This window comes from Musca domestica, unplaced genomic scaffold (genome assembly GCF_030504385.1).
Source record: "Musca domestica strain aabys unplaced genomic scaffold, Musca_domestica.polishedcontigs.V.1.1 138, whole genome shotgun sequence".
Taxonomy (NCBI): Eukaryota; Metazoa; Arthropoda; class Insecta; order Diptera; family Muscidae; genus Musca; species Musca domestica.
In genome coordinates this window covers 771,096-787,933 of record NW_026712189.1, presented here as the reverse complement: position 1 = coordinate 787,933, position 16,838 = coordinate 771,096, and the positions used below count along the sequence as shown (strand labels likewise).

The following is a 16,838-nucleotide window of genomic DNA, read 5'->3' as shown; positions in this document are numbered from 1 at the left end:
GTAAAATGGTACTAAATATGGTACCATTTGTTTGTATCTATCTATCGTAATTGTACTTTAATAGTTCGAAAAGTACTAAATGTTAATAAATTTGGTATTGAGTGAATGTCTAGTGTTGAGATCCCGAAATTTCATATACAGGGTGAGATAAAATAACTGCAACAAAGTCGAACGCCATACTTTTAACATTATTTTTTAATTTTTTGAATGATAGCAACAAATGTCGGAAATAGAATCAAATTTTAGAATAACTTTACATGAAAACGCCAATGAAAACGTTACACACTGCCCGAATGTTGCTCTGCGGTATTTTGGCCCATTCCCGGTGAAGCGCTTGCTTGAGGTGATCGACACTTTGGTATTTTTTAGTGACAACCTTGCTCTCCAAAATACTCCAGACACAATAGTCCAACGGATTGGTATCCGAAGATGTTGGTGGCCATTGTGCGCTGAAAATGAAGCGAGAAACCTCATTTTGTAACCATTCTTGGATGGCGAGTGCTGAGCCCTGTTGGAATGTCCGAGATCTGCGGCCAAAATGTTTGCGTGCCCAAGGCTTTAATACACCCTCCACAATATTTTCGCGATAATATTCGGAATTTATTCTGATGCCACGGTCGATTAATACGAGCGGAGAGCGACCACACAACCACCATGGCCTGCGCTTGAGTTCTGATGGCCAACCGAATGTGCACATTTTCAGCTGACCTCTTTGGCAAGTAAACACGATAGTTTTGTTTGTTTAAAAACTGCTATACAACGATTTTTTCTCATCGGAGAAAATCAAATTCGGCAGTTCACCTTTAAGTCTATTTTCTTTCTGTTGCGGTGTAAGTTCTTGCACATTTTGGCATTTGAATGGTTTTACCCCGAGTTCATTTTTCAATATTTGGCGAATGAAATATTGCAATATGTTCAGCTCACGAGCCATTTTTCGGCTATTGCGACGCGGGTTTCGATCAAGTCGCTTCTTTACTTTTCGAACCATTTCTGCTGATGTTGCTGTTTTTTCTGTCCACTTCCTTCCATCACGAAAATTTTCTACTGGAAAATTCTCACCTAAATGCTTTTGCGCTTGTAAACAATATAATGAGCTGTCACTGGAATAATTTTAAGAGCTGTCGTACGAGTGGCTTAGAAATGACAGCAGTCTGAAGTTGGTAGCAGTTTTTTCATCTCATCCTGTAGTCACTGTCACTGTTGGTGTCTGTGGTTAAGTTGTGAAACTTGAATTAAACATTGTAAGTCTGAAAGTTTTCGTTCTCTGCATGACGTAAAAAATCCACCATTAAAAAACAAATATGACACTAAATAACCCTTTGAGGAAATTTCCAGGGTCCCATAAATACCTATTACGAGTATTACATTATTTTTTCAATACCAAGAATTGGGTATGGTATGGTTTTCACACACATTTGTGTGACACTAACTTATTGTCATTTCATTGATTCCTTTGAAAAACAATCCCAAAAAGAAAAAGGATTTATTTGACAATGGGAATCCTTTTTCCCATTTTCACGTCATTTTAAGGTAAAACATCAAACGACATAAACCGAGTTTCGGAAATTCTTGTCAAGGATGTGATTATTTCCCTTTTTTGTCCACTTACATAAAATCCCAACACAGTTTGGCGGCCAACCAAGTTACCTGTTGAATAGATGTTATCTCGATATTGTTTATGTGTGTCCTTAAGATAACAAGATAGATATTTCCGGAATTTCCATTTGGAAAAATTCCCAACATATGTATATTTGTGTTCTAGCAAGGGGCCAAAACAAAAGAAAGGTTGGCCATTCCCTTCTCTTTGGCAACATGTTGCCGCAACATTTCAGGTAAACAAAAAAATATCTAAACATTTAATGTATCTCAACATCGAATAACCACACTGCGTACAAAATGTATCTGCAGCAGTAGACAACTTAGTACTGCGAGAAACTTGCTGGATTACGGTTTGTTGTGCGGACGATAAAACCCGGCCATGTCATTTACACGATAAGTTTCATTCGATTTTATTTTACGACAAAATAACCAAGTGTTGAAAACAAAATACGTTAAGAAGTTACTAACAAAAAAATAATAACCTTAAATGAGCTATGAATTGAAGCTAATAAAAACGAGGTGAACAAATAAAAATTGTTGAAAAAAAAACAACAACGATACAAAGTCTTTATCTAAAGGAAATAAAAGTGCTTAGAAAAATAAGAAAACAAAAAAATTAGTGCAAAAATATTCAGCCGAAAAAACAACAACAAAACTTTGTTTTGAAGTCGAAAGCCAAGTTAAGAGATACGAACGTCTTACATCTTAAATTCGGTGATCACATTCACGTACCTTTTTGGCCTGGCGTCGGATTGAAGTGAAGCTAACTGGCTATTTGTGTCTGTCTGTTTGTCGCTCTGTCCATCATTTGCGGTTTTTGTGAGCGGGTCCAGCAGATTTTTGTTATTGTTTCTTCTATTCGTATATTTGTCGGTTGTGTTGTTTATCCGAAAATTTTGTTTTGTTAAATTTTTGGCAATTTTTGAGAAACCTTTTCTACCGTCTACCACGACCACGATGATGATGATGTTTTGATATTTGCCTGATGATCATCGTTCGATCTTTTGTTGCCTGCTGTGTGTGCTGTATTTCAATATTCTGCCAGTATATATTTTTTCTGTGTGTGTGTCTGTTTCAAACTTGATTTTGTGTTAAATGCGATTTAAGTCGCCTGTTTTGTTTTTGCAAAAGAAATCTGACAACGAAGACAATAAAAAATGCAGACCAAGGAAAAAAAATTGAAGAAAACATGATTGAAATACAAACAACGTGATATTGTGTTTTTTCCACAAAAAAATCGAAATTTTGGTATTTTAACAACATCAATACACTGAGAGAGCGAAAAATGAAATTGAAACAAAATCCTCAGATTTGAGAGCAAAAATCACTAAAAATTTGAAAACCAAACAAAAAAAAAGTGAAGTTAACATTCTTCGAGTTCCTTTATTTATATTGTCCTGGATTAAATATATTTAAAGAGAGCTCGAATCAAATCCTTGTGAAATTTAAGAAGATTCTAAAAATAAAAAAAACCAAAATCTCCAATCAACCATGAAAATGTTAATCATGTTTGTGTAGATTTTTAAAAGCAAAAGAAATTCAAAACTTCCCAATACACAAGTGTTTTTCCCAGAATTTCGGTGAAACAATTTTTGAACGAAAAATTCCTATTTTGAATCCAAAAACCCAAACACACACACACATTCTCATCAAAATGTTGGATAAATCAAGCGGTTACTGTTCATTGGATTATGATGTACCGGTCACAAGACCCACCAAAATCAATAAGGTTTGTTTTTTTATTTGTTTGTTTTGTGTCATGACTAATATTGAATTTTCTCAGAATTAAACAACAAAATGTGTTTCGATTTTTTCAAAAAAACAAAATTCAGAGTTGGGTATTTTTCTTGGGGACGGACCCGGGACCAGAGATTATATAGATAGATAGGTAGACAATAGAGATATCGTTTGGAAGCTTATGAAAATACCTATCCAACAAATGGGTCTTAAACACGGACTTTCGGGTCAAAACTCTGGGGCCCCATAAGAAAAAAATAGTTTCCCGGAATCAGGGTAAAAATACCGACCTCTGACTTTTTGTCGAAAAAAATCTTAGATTTTTTACCAAACTAGAGTTAAGCCAAATTTGAAAAAAAAAAAATATTTTTTTAGCCATTTAAATTTGTTACTTCTGCCGATACGTAAATGATCACTGCCTAAACTAGGTACTTAAGGAAGTTAAAAGGAAATTATCAATTCAGCTAATTTCGAGAAGAGTTTGAAGTAGTAGTAGATTTAAGTCAGCAAATTACTTGGCACGCATAAAGCCGGTTTTTGCCTCCAGTAATTGGTTAAACCAATTTTAATTTTTTTTCTAAAGTACATTTTAAAGTCTTTGGCCTAAAAACAAATAAAAAGCAGCAGTTCAGCCGGGCCTTTTTGTATACCCTCCGCCATTGGGTGAGAAAAACATTTGTATCTAAAATTATCTAAATTCAAACGTGTTCCACTTTAAACCACAAATACCAATAAGACCGTTTGGATAAAGCTGCTAAACTTTTCAAAATACCATAACATGGATGAGACCGTTATAAGGAAGCCATACGAAAACGGGACCCTCTATAGACCATTTGAAACTTCAAGGATTGTTGTGTACCAAATTTGAAATAATTTCGGGGCTAAATGTGACCATTTTTCCGCTATAGGAAAACATGGACGTACAAATTCAATATTCCGCCACCGGAGCGAGAACCCATTACAAACTACAATTCCATGAAAAAATGCGGAAAAAATGATCAAAATATTGAATATCGGTCGGTTATATGAGGGCTGTAGGAAAACGTGGATCTATACATACTATGTTTCGCCACCGGAGCTAGAACCCATTATGATCTACAAACATAAATTTTTGGACAAATCCCTGGAAAAATGTGGCAGAAATTATCGAAATACCGAATATCGGGAGGTACCGTTCTGTGGGGGCTAAACTAACACGTGGACCTATACACACAATATTTGCCACCGGGACTAGAACCCATTATGTCCTACAAATACAAATTTTTAGACAAAAATCTATCAAATAATCGTCGAAATACCGAATATCGGGAGGTATCGTTATATGAGAGCCATATGAAAACATGGACGCATACATACTATGTTCCGCCTTGGGAACTAGAACATATTATTACTTTCAAATACCATTTTTTAGACAAATGTGGAGGAATCTGTTTCAAAAACATTAAAATACCGAATATCGGGAGGTACCGTTATATGGGAGCCATATGAAAACATGGGCCTATTTATACTATGTTCCGGCATCGGAGCTAGAACCCATTTAGACCTACAAATACCAATTTTTAGACAAATCGGTAAAAAAAAAGTGTGGCGAAAGTCATAAAAATACCGTATATCGGTAGGTACCGTTATATGGTGGCTATACCAGAACGTGGACCGATATATCTCAATTTCAATACCAACCATTCTAGACACAATTGAAATTCGTGTGCCAATTGTTTTTTTTTTTTTTTTTTTTTGTATCGTGATTTCAACAGATGGACAGACAGGGAGACGGACGGACTGATAGACAATTGACTTCGAATTTTATGCTGATCATGAATACACATACTTTCTACGACGAATATTTAAGGATGTTACAAACGGTATGACAAAGTTAACATACCCTCGGTCTCAAGGTGGAGGGTATAAAAAAAATCGAACTTTGACCTATTACAATCAACTAAAAATCGATTTTCAATTTCTTTCGGAAAAGGGAAATCTATTAACTAAAACAAAGATTAGGGGCATGAATGCATCGTAGAGGTCATAAGACGACCTTCAGTTTCATTCGACTTCCGCCATCAGGATCTCAATCTTTTCGATCGAAATATCGATTTCCAATTTAGTCGTTTAAAATCACAGCCGATATCGATTATAAACTTTTCTTATTGAGTACTTTTCACACAATTATTTGAACATCGATTTTCTCTATTGAGTTTTCAAATCTATGATGATGGTATTTTTGCAATTTCAAACGATATTTTTAAACCATGGTTGAAAATCTCAAAAAAGTCGAATTTCGATATAATGCAATCAATTAAAAATCGATTTTAAATTTCGGAAATGAAAAATCTATCAACTAAGGCATAGATTGAAGACTAAGGGTGGAAACACATAAAGCGCATATTTGGCTGGCTTAAGTCACCGGCTGGCTTCTTCATAGATGAACAAAGGAGTTTTAGGTTGACTTAGTGCCAATTTGGCCCTATGCTCCTTTGTTCATTTCCGAAGAAGCCAGCCGATGACTTAAGCCCGCCAGATAAGCGCTTTATGTATTCCCACCTTAAGAGTGTCTCGTAGGCCTTTGATTTCATTCGACTGCATTTTTGTACTTTCAAACTATTTTTTGAAACCATGGCCATCTTTTCACAATCTGCAATTATCATCTATTCTTTTCAAATGCTTCATATTTCCGATATTTCAAAAAATTGTATTTTTAATAGTTTAATAACTAACCTTACCCTTATCTCCCGCAAAAAAATGAGTCTTTTTTAAAAAAAAATATTCTAGTCATATTTTTCTGGTCAATGGCTTATCGGAAATAGCTTTGCCAATTATAACCCTCAAAATCAGCGGCAGTTCGATGTGAGTCACATGGCTTTTTGTTTGTCTATGGGTATTTGCTTACTGCTGGTCGTTATATATAATATTAGCAAAGACATTATCAGCGAATCTTATCTCTGTGGTATATGGAAAGAAAAGAAAAAAAAAATAAAGCAACACAGAATAATAAAAGATGCCAGTAAGGGCTATAAAAATGTTCTACGAATACAAATTATTATAAAACAAGTAAAAAGCAGGCAGCTAAGTTTGGCCGGGTCGTACTCTTTATACCCTTCACCATTTGGAAGGGACTTGCAAAATGTAAAATATTTTGAATTATGCCGGTATAATTTAAAAAAATCGGATATCTGGTATTACAGTTATATGAGACCAATGCGAAAATGTGGACCTTCGTCGGCCAGAGAAGAAGGTGCCCATTACGAACTCCAAACACCAAGTTGAAGATAGTTCGGTTGAAAAATGTATCTAAAATCTTAAAAATACCGAATATTGGGAGGTGCCGTTATATGGGGACCATACGCAAGCGTGGGTATGTACAGGAAATTTCTTGCCATAGGAGATTGTACCCATTGAGAACTCCATGTGCCCAATTTGAAAGAATTCTGATGAAAACTGTGACATAAATCAATAAAATGCCGAATATCTGGAGGTAAAGTTATATGGGAGCTATGCCACATCTTGGACCTATATGCATAGTTCCCTGCAAGGAGGTTACCTACGTATTGGGAACACAAACTGGGGTCTATACCAAAACGTGGGCATATAAAGCCTATTTCCAATACCAAAAATCCTCTTGACCTAAAACAATCCTCTTGACCTAAAAACACATCTGAGTAAAATGTTATCAACCCATAACATTTCGTATGGAAGCTAGAATGATTTCGGCAGACGGACCGACCACTTAGTCCTTTTTTATAACAATTTTTTCCTAAACCACCTCTATATCTCAATTCCAGATACAAACAAATTTCAGGATTTCATCTCTATTACTTCACGTAATACAAGGTTTAGTACCAGTTAGTACTTTTCGTACAAATGGAGGACGCATTTCCACACCACCGTCAAATCTTAAACACAGATACAATCAGATGATCTAAATATCAAATTTCAGAGTTGTATCTCTACTCCATCACCCAATACCAAATATAGTTCCTTTCATTACCTTTCGTACAATTATGGTATACATTTCCGAAACTACCTCCATTTGTCCAGGCTACTAATGAACATCGACCCTAATACCAAGCACTATCCGTTCTGGCAATATTTTTTTTTTTTTGCACATAGAGTACCATTTAGTACTTTTCCTACAATTGTAGTACACATTTCCAAACCCTCCTCCAAATCTCAATCGCAGATTCCAAACGATACCTCAATATTACATTTCAGGTTTCCAGCCCTATACCTTCACACCTTCGCCCAGGGGTGGTACCCAATGTAGTACCACTTGGCACTTTTCAAACAATTATAGTACACATATGCAAAATCAACGCCAAATCTCAAGCTCAAATATCATCAGTAATCTAAATATCAAATTTCCGAATTTTATCTCTATCCCTTCAGCCAAGATCATGTTTGGTGTCATTTAGTACTTTTCGTACAATTATAACACATACTTCCAAAAGAACCTGCACTTGTCAAGGCTACTCATGAACATCGACCCAATTACCAATTTTCAGATTTCAAGCACTATCTGTTCACCCAATACCAAATTGTGCCAAATATAGTACTACTTAGTACATTTCGTACAAAAAGAGGACGCATTTCTAAACCACCACACAATTTCAAACACAGATACCATAGGCAAATCTAACTATAAAAATTTTAGAGTTTTATCCCTATCCCTTCACCCAATTCCATATAAAGTACCATTTAGTGCTTTTCGTACATGTATGGTACATGTTTCCGAAACCACCTCCATATGGCCCGGCTTCTCATAAACAGCCACCCTTATATCAAGTTTCAGATTTCTAGCAAAATCAGTTCACCCAATACCACATTGTACTATTTAGTACCTTCCGATCACTTGCAGTACACAGTTCCAAAACCACCTCTTTATCACAAACCTAGCACAAATGCAACTTTCTTTACTTTCCCCATTCTTTGTTGAAAGTGTCATTGCCTTTTGCACTTTTTTCTTAACGGTCAATTTTTAAGCAAAATAAATCTCTTTAATTCCCCCCCATTACATCAATTAAATGCCCACTTTAAATCTTTTCATTCAAATCCCTTTCAATTTCATGAAAACTGCCTAGCCTAGGCCTCCTCCTATTGTCCACCATTCATACACACTGACTGACAAGATTAATCAACATCTTTGCAAATTTGAATAGAGATCAGGCCACCACATCAATGGGGCCAATGGCAAACTGACTAGCTGGCCTGCTAGCTTCGGCATATGGACATACGCACACACACACTCACTCACCGAGTTTTTAATGTAACGACTAAATGGTGTGTAATTGAGGAATTGTTCGCCATTTCAAATAACATACCTACACTCTCTAATAATACTAATAATGGTCAATGATAGGCCTGACTGATCTGCATATTGGACGGATGGATGATGCTCTGAATCTGTTCTTTAGTTGCCAACAACACATGAAGTGCAGCCGGACCTTTATGTGGCAATTTCAAGAAAATAGGAAAATCAAAAGACAAGAATCACTTCATTTTATGCGAAACAAACATTTCAACGGACGGAAATGTTCGAATGGCTGGCCAACCATGCTCATCATCTTCACCGGCTGCATTAGGTTTGAAAAGAAGATCCGACATTTAGCTGCGATATTATGTACCTCAATACCGTGGTGGTCTTAACTTCACATCTATCCATTCTTGCATTTTTTTTACCATATCTATTTTTTCCAAGTGAATAGGCAAAACTGGTCAATCTCTAGAAGGAAATCATACATATATGTGTGTGTGTGTGTGTTTGTGATGGCTGAAGGCATCACAGTTACATGGCTGGCATCTGAACATTTGCTGTCATCGCTCATTTATCTGGACAGATAATTCTATTGCATGGTGTAGACAGGGGAATATTGTTGGCAAAAGCAAACTTTAAAAGGAGCAGAGAAAACATAAAATCTTCTTAACCATTTATTAGACATTTGCAGATTTTAGAATACTTAGGCGTACACACATACTTAAATACATGTATTAGAGCGGTTAAATAGAGAGAAAATTTATGATTTTTTTTGACATCCACGTCCTTACAAAATATTCTTTAAAAAATCCATGTCGTGGAATATCCTTTATAAATATTCTTTAAAAAAGTCCATGCATTGGAATATCCTTAAAAAATATTCTTCAAAAAATCCATGTCCTGGAATATCCTTAAAAAAATTATTTAAACAATCCACGTCCTTAAAAAATATTCTTTAAAAAATCCATGTCCTGGAATATCCTTAAAAAATATTATTTAAACAATCCACGTCCTTAAAAAATATTCTTTAAACAATCGACGTCCTGAAATAATAAAAATTCTTAAAAAATCCACGTCCCTAAAATATATTCTTTTAAAAGACTATGTCCTGGAATATTCTTAGTAAATATTTTCTAAAATATCCATGTCCTGGAATCTCCTTAATAAATATTCTTTAAACAATCCACGTCCTTAAAAATATTCTTTAAATAATCCATGTCCTTAAAAAATATTCTTTAAACAATCGACGTCCTGAAATATCCATAAGAAATATTCTTCAAAAAATGCATTAATAGAATATCCTAAATAAATATTCTTTAAAAATACATATACTTAAAAAAATCCATGTCCTGGAATATCCTTAATAAATTTTCTTTAAAAAATCCACGCTCTAAAAAAATTTTCTATGTCCTTGAATGTCCTTAAAAATATTCTTTAAACAACACGTAACTAAAAAATATTCTTTAAATAATCCATGTCCTGGAATATCCTTAATAACAAATCTTTCAAAAACCATCCTTTATAAATTTTCTTTAAAAAACCATGTCCTGGAATATCCCTAATAAATATTCTTAAAAAATCCACATCCTTAAAAAATATTCTTTTAAAAGTCTATGTCCTGAAATATCCTTAGTAAATATTCTCTAAAAAATTCATGTCCTGGAATATCCTTAATAAATACTCTCTACAAAATTCATGTCCTGGAATCTCCTTAATAAATACTCTCTACAAAATTCATGTCCTGGAATATCCTTAATACATATTATTTAAAAAATCCTTGTCCTGGAATCTCCTTAATAAATATTCTTTAAAAAATGCATGTCCTGGAATATCCTTAATAAACATTATTTAAAAAATCCTTGTCCTGGAATCTCCTTAATAAATATTCTCTAAAAAATGCATGTCCTGGAATATCCTTCATAAATATTATTTAAAAAATCCTTGTCCTGGAATCACCTTAATAAATACTCTTTTGTATAATTAAAAAATATTATTAAAAAAATTCGATGTCCTTGAATGTCCCTAAAAAATATTCTTTAAAAAACAACGTACCTAAAAAATATTCTTTAAAAAAACAACGTCCCCAAAAAATTTTCTTTAAAAAACAACGTCCCTGAAAAATATTTTTTAAAAAATCCACGAAAATATTTCTGGTTGTCTCTAAAAATAATATTTTGGTTTTCAAAATCCCCGGTTATAGTCCTTTAAAAATAATTTTTGAAAACTCTCAATCATATCTCTCAACCGATGTATTTTTCGAACCCATCTATTATCTACGTCTATTACAAATCTCTACATGCTAAAATATGCAAATTTGTAAAAATGTGTGTACATGATAGATGGATGAATGGCTAGCTAAATGGATAGTTAGATCATCTCCAAGTATGAGTATCATGGAAATCAAACACATACATATATACAGTAACAAACACACACACCAAACATAAACCATGATTAGCTGCTGACATTAGAGCAGATGTAACACCGTTCCACACTGTCCGTCAAATGGAAAATTTAAGGCACATAACCAACTGTCTATCTAAATGTCTGCCAAAACACAGACAGACACACTTACATGTTAACTCTTCCCTGGAAATGGACACTTTTCATCAAACGAGAAGAAGAAAAAGAAGAAGTGGCATCAGAAGACGCACAAGAAGGCAACATTTTATTTGATGAATAAACACTCAAATGTAATTGGATCTGGCTTTTAAAAGATCATTGTTTTAAATTGTTGTTGTTGCTGGCCGTGTTCTTGTGGCTCATAGCGGTGTCTTGGTTTCTATTTGTCTACAGAAATGATTCTTGTCATCATTCTTCTCATTTTCCAAAACTCAAACAGAGATGAAGTCTGAGATAGGTAGTATGCAACTAAAACTATAAACAGTTTGCCGATATTCCAAGAATGGGAATTTGAAAGGGAAGGAGAAGGGTTTGAAGAAAGCGATAAAGGATGAAATGCCGAAAGACATTTTAAGATTTGTAATCTACAAAAGAAAGTTTTTTATCTTAAATGCATTAGTTAGAGAGTTGAGAAAAAGTATTCCTGTGTGGAATTGGTGTGACTAAGAAGTTCCTTGAAAAAATATTCTTAAAACCCATGTTTTGGGTAGGTCCATGGTAAAATATTATTAATTTTATTTTCTATTTTTTATATAATTTTTTTGAAAAAATATTTTTAAAAACCTATATAAACCATAGGTTTTTAAAAAAGATTCTGGAAAATATATTGTGAAGGACTCTGGAGAAATATTTTTCAAAATATAGAATTTGTGTAGATTCTTGAAAAATAAACGCCTTAAAAATATTTTAGAATAGGCCGAGTACCTTAAATAAAACTTAAAAAAATCCTCGTTTTACAGTTTTTAAAAGCATTTGAAATATCCTAAAAAAATATTCCATAAAAAATCCTCGTCCTAGAATATCCTTAAAAAATATCCTTCAAAAAATCCACGTCTTGAAATAACCAAAAAAATCCAAAAAAATATTCTTTAAAAAAATCCTTTTGCTTTTAAAAATCCCAAAAATATTCTTAAAATGATACTTTTCTTTTAAAAATCCACGTCCTGAAATATCCTAAAAACTATTCTTAAAAAAATCCTTTTCTTTTAAAAATCCACGTCCTGAAATATCCTAAAAACTATTCTTAAAAAAAATCCTTTTCTTTTAAAAATCCACGTACTGAAATATCCATAAAATATTTTCTTTAAAAAATCCACGTCCTAAAATATCCATAAAATATTTTAATTAAAAAATCCACGACCTGAAATATCCACAAAATATTTTCTTTAAAAAATCCACGTCCTGAAATATCCATAAAATATTTTCTTTAAAAAATCCACGTCCTAAAATATCCATAAATATTTTAATTAAAAAATCCACGACCTGAAATATCCACAAAATATTTTCTTTAAAAAATCCACGTCCTGAAATATCCATAAAATATTTTCTTTAAAAAATCCACGTCCTGAAATATCCATAAATTATTTTCTTTAAAAAATCCACTTCCTGAAATATTCATAAAACATATTCTTTAAAAAATCCACGTCCTGAAATATCCTTACAATATATTTTTTAAAAAATCCACGTCATGGAATATCCTAAAAAAATATTCTTTAAAAAATCCACGTCCTCCGATATCCTAAAAATATTCTTTAAAAATCTGTGTCCTGAAATATCCATAAAACATATTCTTTAAATAATCCACGTCCTGAAATATCCTTAAAAAATATTCTTTAAAAAATCCACATCCTGCAATATCATTAAAAATATTCTCTAAAGAATCTGCTTATTGGATTATTCTTGCAAAAAAATGTTTAAAAAAACCTACGTCCTGAAACATCCTTAAAAGTATTCTTTAAAAAATCCGCATCCTGAAATTTCCTTAAAAATCTTCCTTAGTATATCCACGTCCTTTAATACCCTTCAAAATATAAAAATATATAAAAAGTCAAATCTGATTTTCTAAAGGTCCTAAAGCCATTCTTTACAAAATCTTCGTTTTTGGTATTGGAAAAATATTCCGAATAAATTCACGTTTTGTGGCTCTGAAAAAATTTAAAAAAAAAATGTATAACAAACTCATTTCAAAATCAAAGTTTTTGGACTCTGAAGGCCTTCCCAATAAAATCAGGTTTTGTGGCTCGGAAGATTTAAAAAAAATGTTTATAACAAATTCAACTTTTATAGCTTGGAAGGTAATCGAAAAATGTTCTTAAACACATCCTTGATTTGTGGCTCTGTAGTTTCATGACAAAATATTCTTCAAATATTATAGAACAATTTTTTAGCTCAGAAGGTCTTTGACAATTAAATATTCTTAAAAAGTTCACTTTCTGTGGGCTTGAGACTCTTCAGCTATTCAGCTATTTTTAGCTGTGAAGATCAGTTATAAATATTAATAAGAAAAGGCCAAATATAAAAGGTTTTTTAGATGGTATGTGGTTTTAAAAAATATTAAAAAAAAAGAATTGTGGATCAAAATATGCGTAAAAAATTCTGATTTGTTGGCTCTGAGGGATTTAGAAAAACGTTAAAAAAATCCACGTTTGGTGATTCTGAAGATGGCTCTGAAAGTCGCTTAAACGTTTTCTGATATTTGCAATTTTTAAAAGCATTTTGTATGGCCTTTAAAAACACGATTGGTGCTCAAAAAGTCACACAAAAATATTTAAAATTAATCGCTCGAAAAAATTCCAAAAAAAAAAACAAAATAAAATAAAATCACAATGTACTGTGTGTCATACTTTATTCAGAAAACTCATAGGGGTAACCCATAAGAAGTAGCAGCATTCCTCTCTTTTAGTAGCTTACAATAACCCAATTCCCAGTAAATCAATCATATATTCCAAACATTCATACATTCCCATTTTCCAACCAGCATTTTGAAAGCGCAACTCGCTTTTTATCTCCATTTCCCAAAAATTAAAGCGAACAAATAAAATGGGAATTAATATCAAATTACATGGATTTATTGCCCAATAGTTATGAAATTTTTAGGCCATTCGGCGCACACACACACAACACATCACTGTGGTTCTGTCACTCACACAGATTCTAATCCGAAATTCTTGACACATGAAGAGGAGTGCGACGCACACACACATAAGCCTCGTCGTCTGAGAATGAAGTACCACTGACGACGATAAGATATAAAACAAATTAGTAATGCATTTCTTATCAAATGAAAAGAACGAGAAGCAAAAAATAGTTTACCAAAAGAATTTAATCTTTAGTTTAGGTTTTTTTTTTTTTTAATTTCATAGGAGGAGAGAGAGAGTGGCAGGAGGGGGCCTTAAATAAATCTCTTTTTTATTGCCTTCTGTTTTTTTTGAGCTTTTTTGAAATCTGAAGACTTTTAGTTGGTTTGCCGACTTGTGAGGTTTCTGTGGTAGCTTCCTCAACGAAATGAGGTGGTAGACAACTGGTGAAGGGGGCCAAGCTGATGTGACAGACAGACGGTAATCCAAGAAGTGATGCCATTTATGACCATAAGTGTTTCTTTTGATGTGTTGTTAAGTGGCATGTATCCATCCATCCATCCATCCAACCAGCCAAGCCAACCATCCATCCATCCAACCATCTATCTTTACAACTACCAACAACAGCATCACCATAGCTTTGAGAAGGAAGTGTGTAATTGATATTAATTGTCTGCGTTTTTCTTTCTTTAAAGTTGCAAATCTGCATTTCCCCCTTTTTCTCAAATTGCCTTGACATTTCTCGAGTCTCATCTGGTTCTTGGCCTGGAGCCTGGCTTTAATGGCCAATTTATTTGATTTTAAATGATTGATAAATCTCTGCCACTTTGTCTATATTTGTCCACAAAAACACAGAGATTGGTCATGCAAATGCCAGAAAATGCATTACAACAATAACAAAAACAACAACAATACAGAATGAAAAGCAATAATTTATCTTTAAGCAGACATAAATGTTGCTCTGTAATTTATTAATTGCAACAAAGTTGTTTCCGTCGGAGAAGGACGAACAAAAAATTGAATTTAAAAAAAAATGATATAAGGAGTGGAAAAATGTTCAGGTCCCCAAAGCTATAATCGTGATTTTTTTAAATGCTAATTGTTGCAGGACGTGGACTTTTCCAGGATTTTCATACATATTTTTAAACGGACCTATAAACTATCGTTCGATCCTCACGGAATTTTTCGAATGGATCAGGTTAGTGTCAGAATAAAAGGCTATTGTTTTTGAAGATGTTCACAAGCTATTAAGGGGTTGAAACGGACGAAAATTAGAATTTTTACAGTTGCTCTACAGGTCCAATTAAAATCCAATCCATCCGAAATTTCGTATAAGGCTAGAGTTTCCATTATCATCGGAAAATATTTAATGGGCAACGATATAGGATAACACTTTTGCAGTATTAAAAAGCATTATGTAAAAAACGAAATAGACATAAATGGGTTTGAACCACAAGACTATATCCGTGGTTTACTTGGTTTGTAAATATTTTTGAAGGACCATATTTTTGGAAGTATTTTAAGCGACTCTACGTATTTAGTGCCTTAGTTTGGAAATAAGTTTGAATGACAATATGTAAAAAACAATATTTTTCACGGATATTTTGAAGGGCTCCAAGAATGATGGCCTTCATACGGCCAATGAAACCGTCACACGCTGCCCGAATGTTGCTCTGCGGTATTTTGACCCATTCCCGGCGAAGCGCTTGCTTGAGGTGATCGACACTTTGGTATTTTTAGTGCCAACCTTGCATTCCAAAATACTCCAGACACAATAGTCCAACGGATTGGTATCCGGAGATTTCGGTGGCCATTATGCGCTGGAAATAAAGCAAGGAACCTAATTTTGTAACCATTCTTGGGTGAGGCGTGCTCAGTGCGATGGTGCTGAGTGCGATCCCGTTGGAATGTCCAAGGTCTGCGGCCAAAATGTTTCCATGCCCAAGGCTTTAATACACCCTCCAGAATATTTTCGCGATAAAATTCGGCATTTTTTTTGATGCCACGGTCGATTAATACGAGCGGAGAGCGACCATCGGCTGTTATGGCGGCCCACACCATCACCATGGCCGGCGCTTGAGTTCTGGTGGCCAACCGAAGGTGCACATATTCAGCTGACCTCTTTGGCAAGAAAACACGATCATTTTGTTTGTTTACAAACTGCTGGATAACGAATGTTTTCTCATCGGAGACGGAGAAAACCAAATTCGGCAGTTCACCACTTTCGGCCAAGCGAAACAACTCTTTAGCTCTTCTGAGTCTATTTTCTTTCTGTTGCGGTGTAAGTTCTTGCACTTTTTGGAATTTCAATGGCTTATTTTCCAATATTTGCCGAATGGAATATTGCGATATGTTCAGCTCACGAGCCATTTTCGGCCACTGCGACGTGGGTTTCGATCAAGTCGCTTCATTACTTTTCGAACCATTTCTGCTGATGTTTCTGTATTCCTCCGTCCACTCTCTTGACGTCGGGCTACGTTCCCAGAATCACGGTAACGAGCGATGGTACGAGACACAAAAGATTTATTCACATTTAAATGCTGGTGTGCCCTAACGATAGCCACTTGTGGTTTTCCAGCCAAATATAAAGAAATCACAATATCACGCTTGAATTCCATCACGAATAACTTATTTTCTGGAAAATTCTCACCAAAATGCTATTGTACGCTTGTAAACAATATAATGAGATGTCACTGGAATAATTTTAACAGCTGTCGGACGAATGGCCTAGAAATGACAGCAGTCTGAATTTGGTTGCAGTTTTTTCATCCCCC

At 34.0% G+C, this 16,838-nt stretch overlaps 1 protein-coding gene across 2 annotated transcripts in view; it reads left to right on the top strand.

Annotated features, from left to right (window-relative positions):
* LOC101897309 (breast cancer anti-estrogen resistance protein 1) overlaps nucleotides 1–16,838 on the top strand; it is a 175,561-nt gene that overhangs the window by 78,762 nt on the left and 79,961 nt on the right. The window contains exon 1 of one of the 2 annotated variants that reach the window (XM_059118949.1): nucleotides 1,930–3,328. The exons of the other annotated variant lie outside the window; for it this stretch is intronic. Within the exon in view, the coding sequence (XP_058974932.1) occupies nucleotides 3,254–3,328 (75 nt within the window). The 5' untranslated portion in view covers nucleotides 1,930–3,253. Of the gene's footprint in view, nucleotides 1–1,929; nucleotides 3,329–16,838 lie in introns of those variants that run through there. 2 annotated transcript variants of the gene reach the window in all.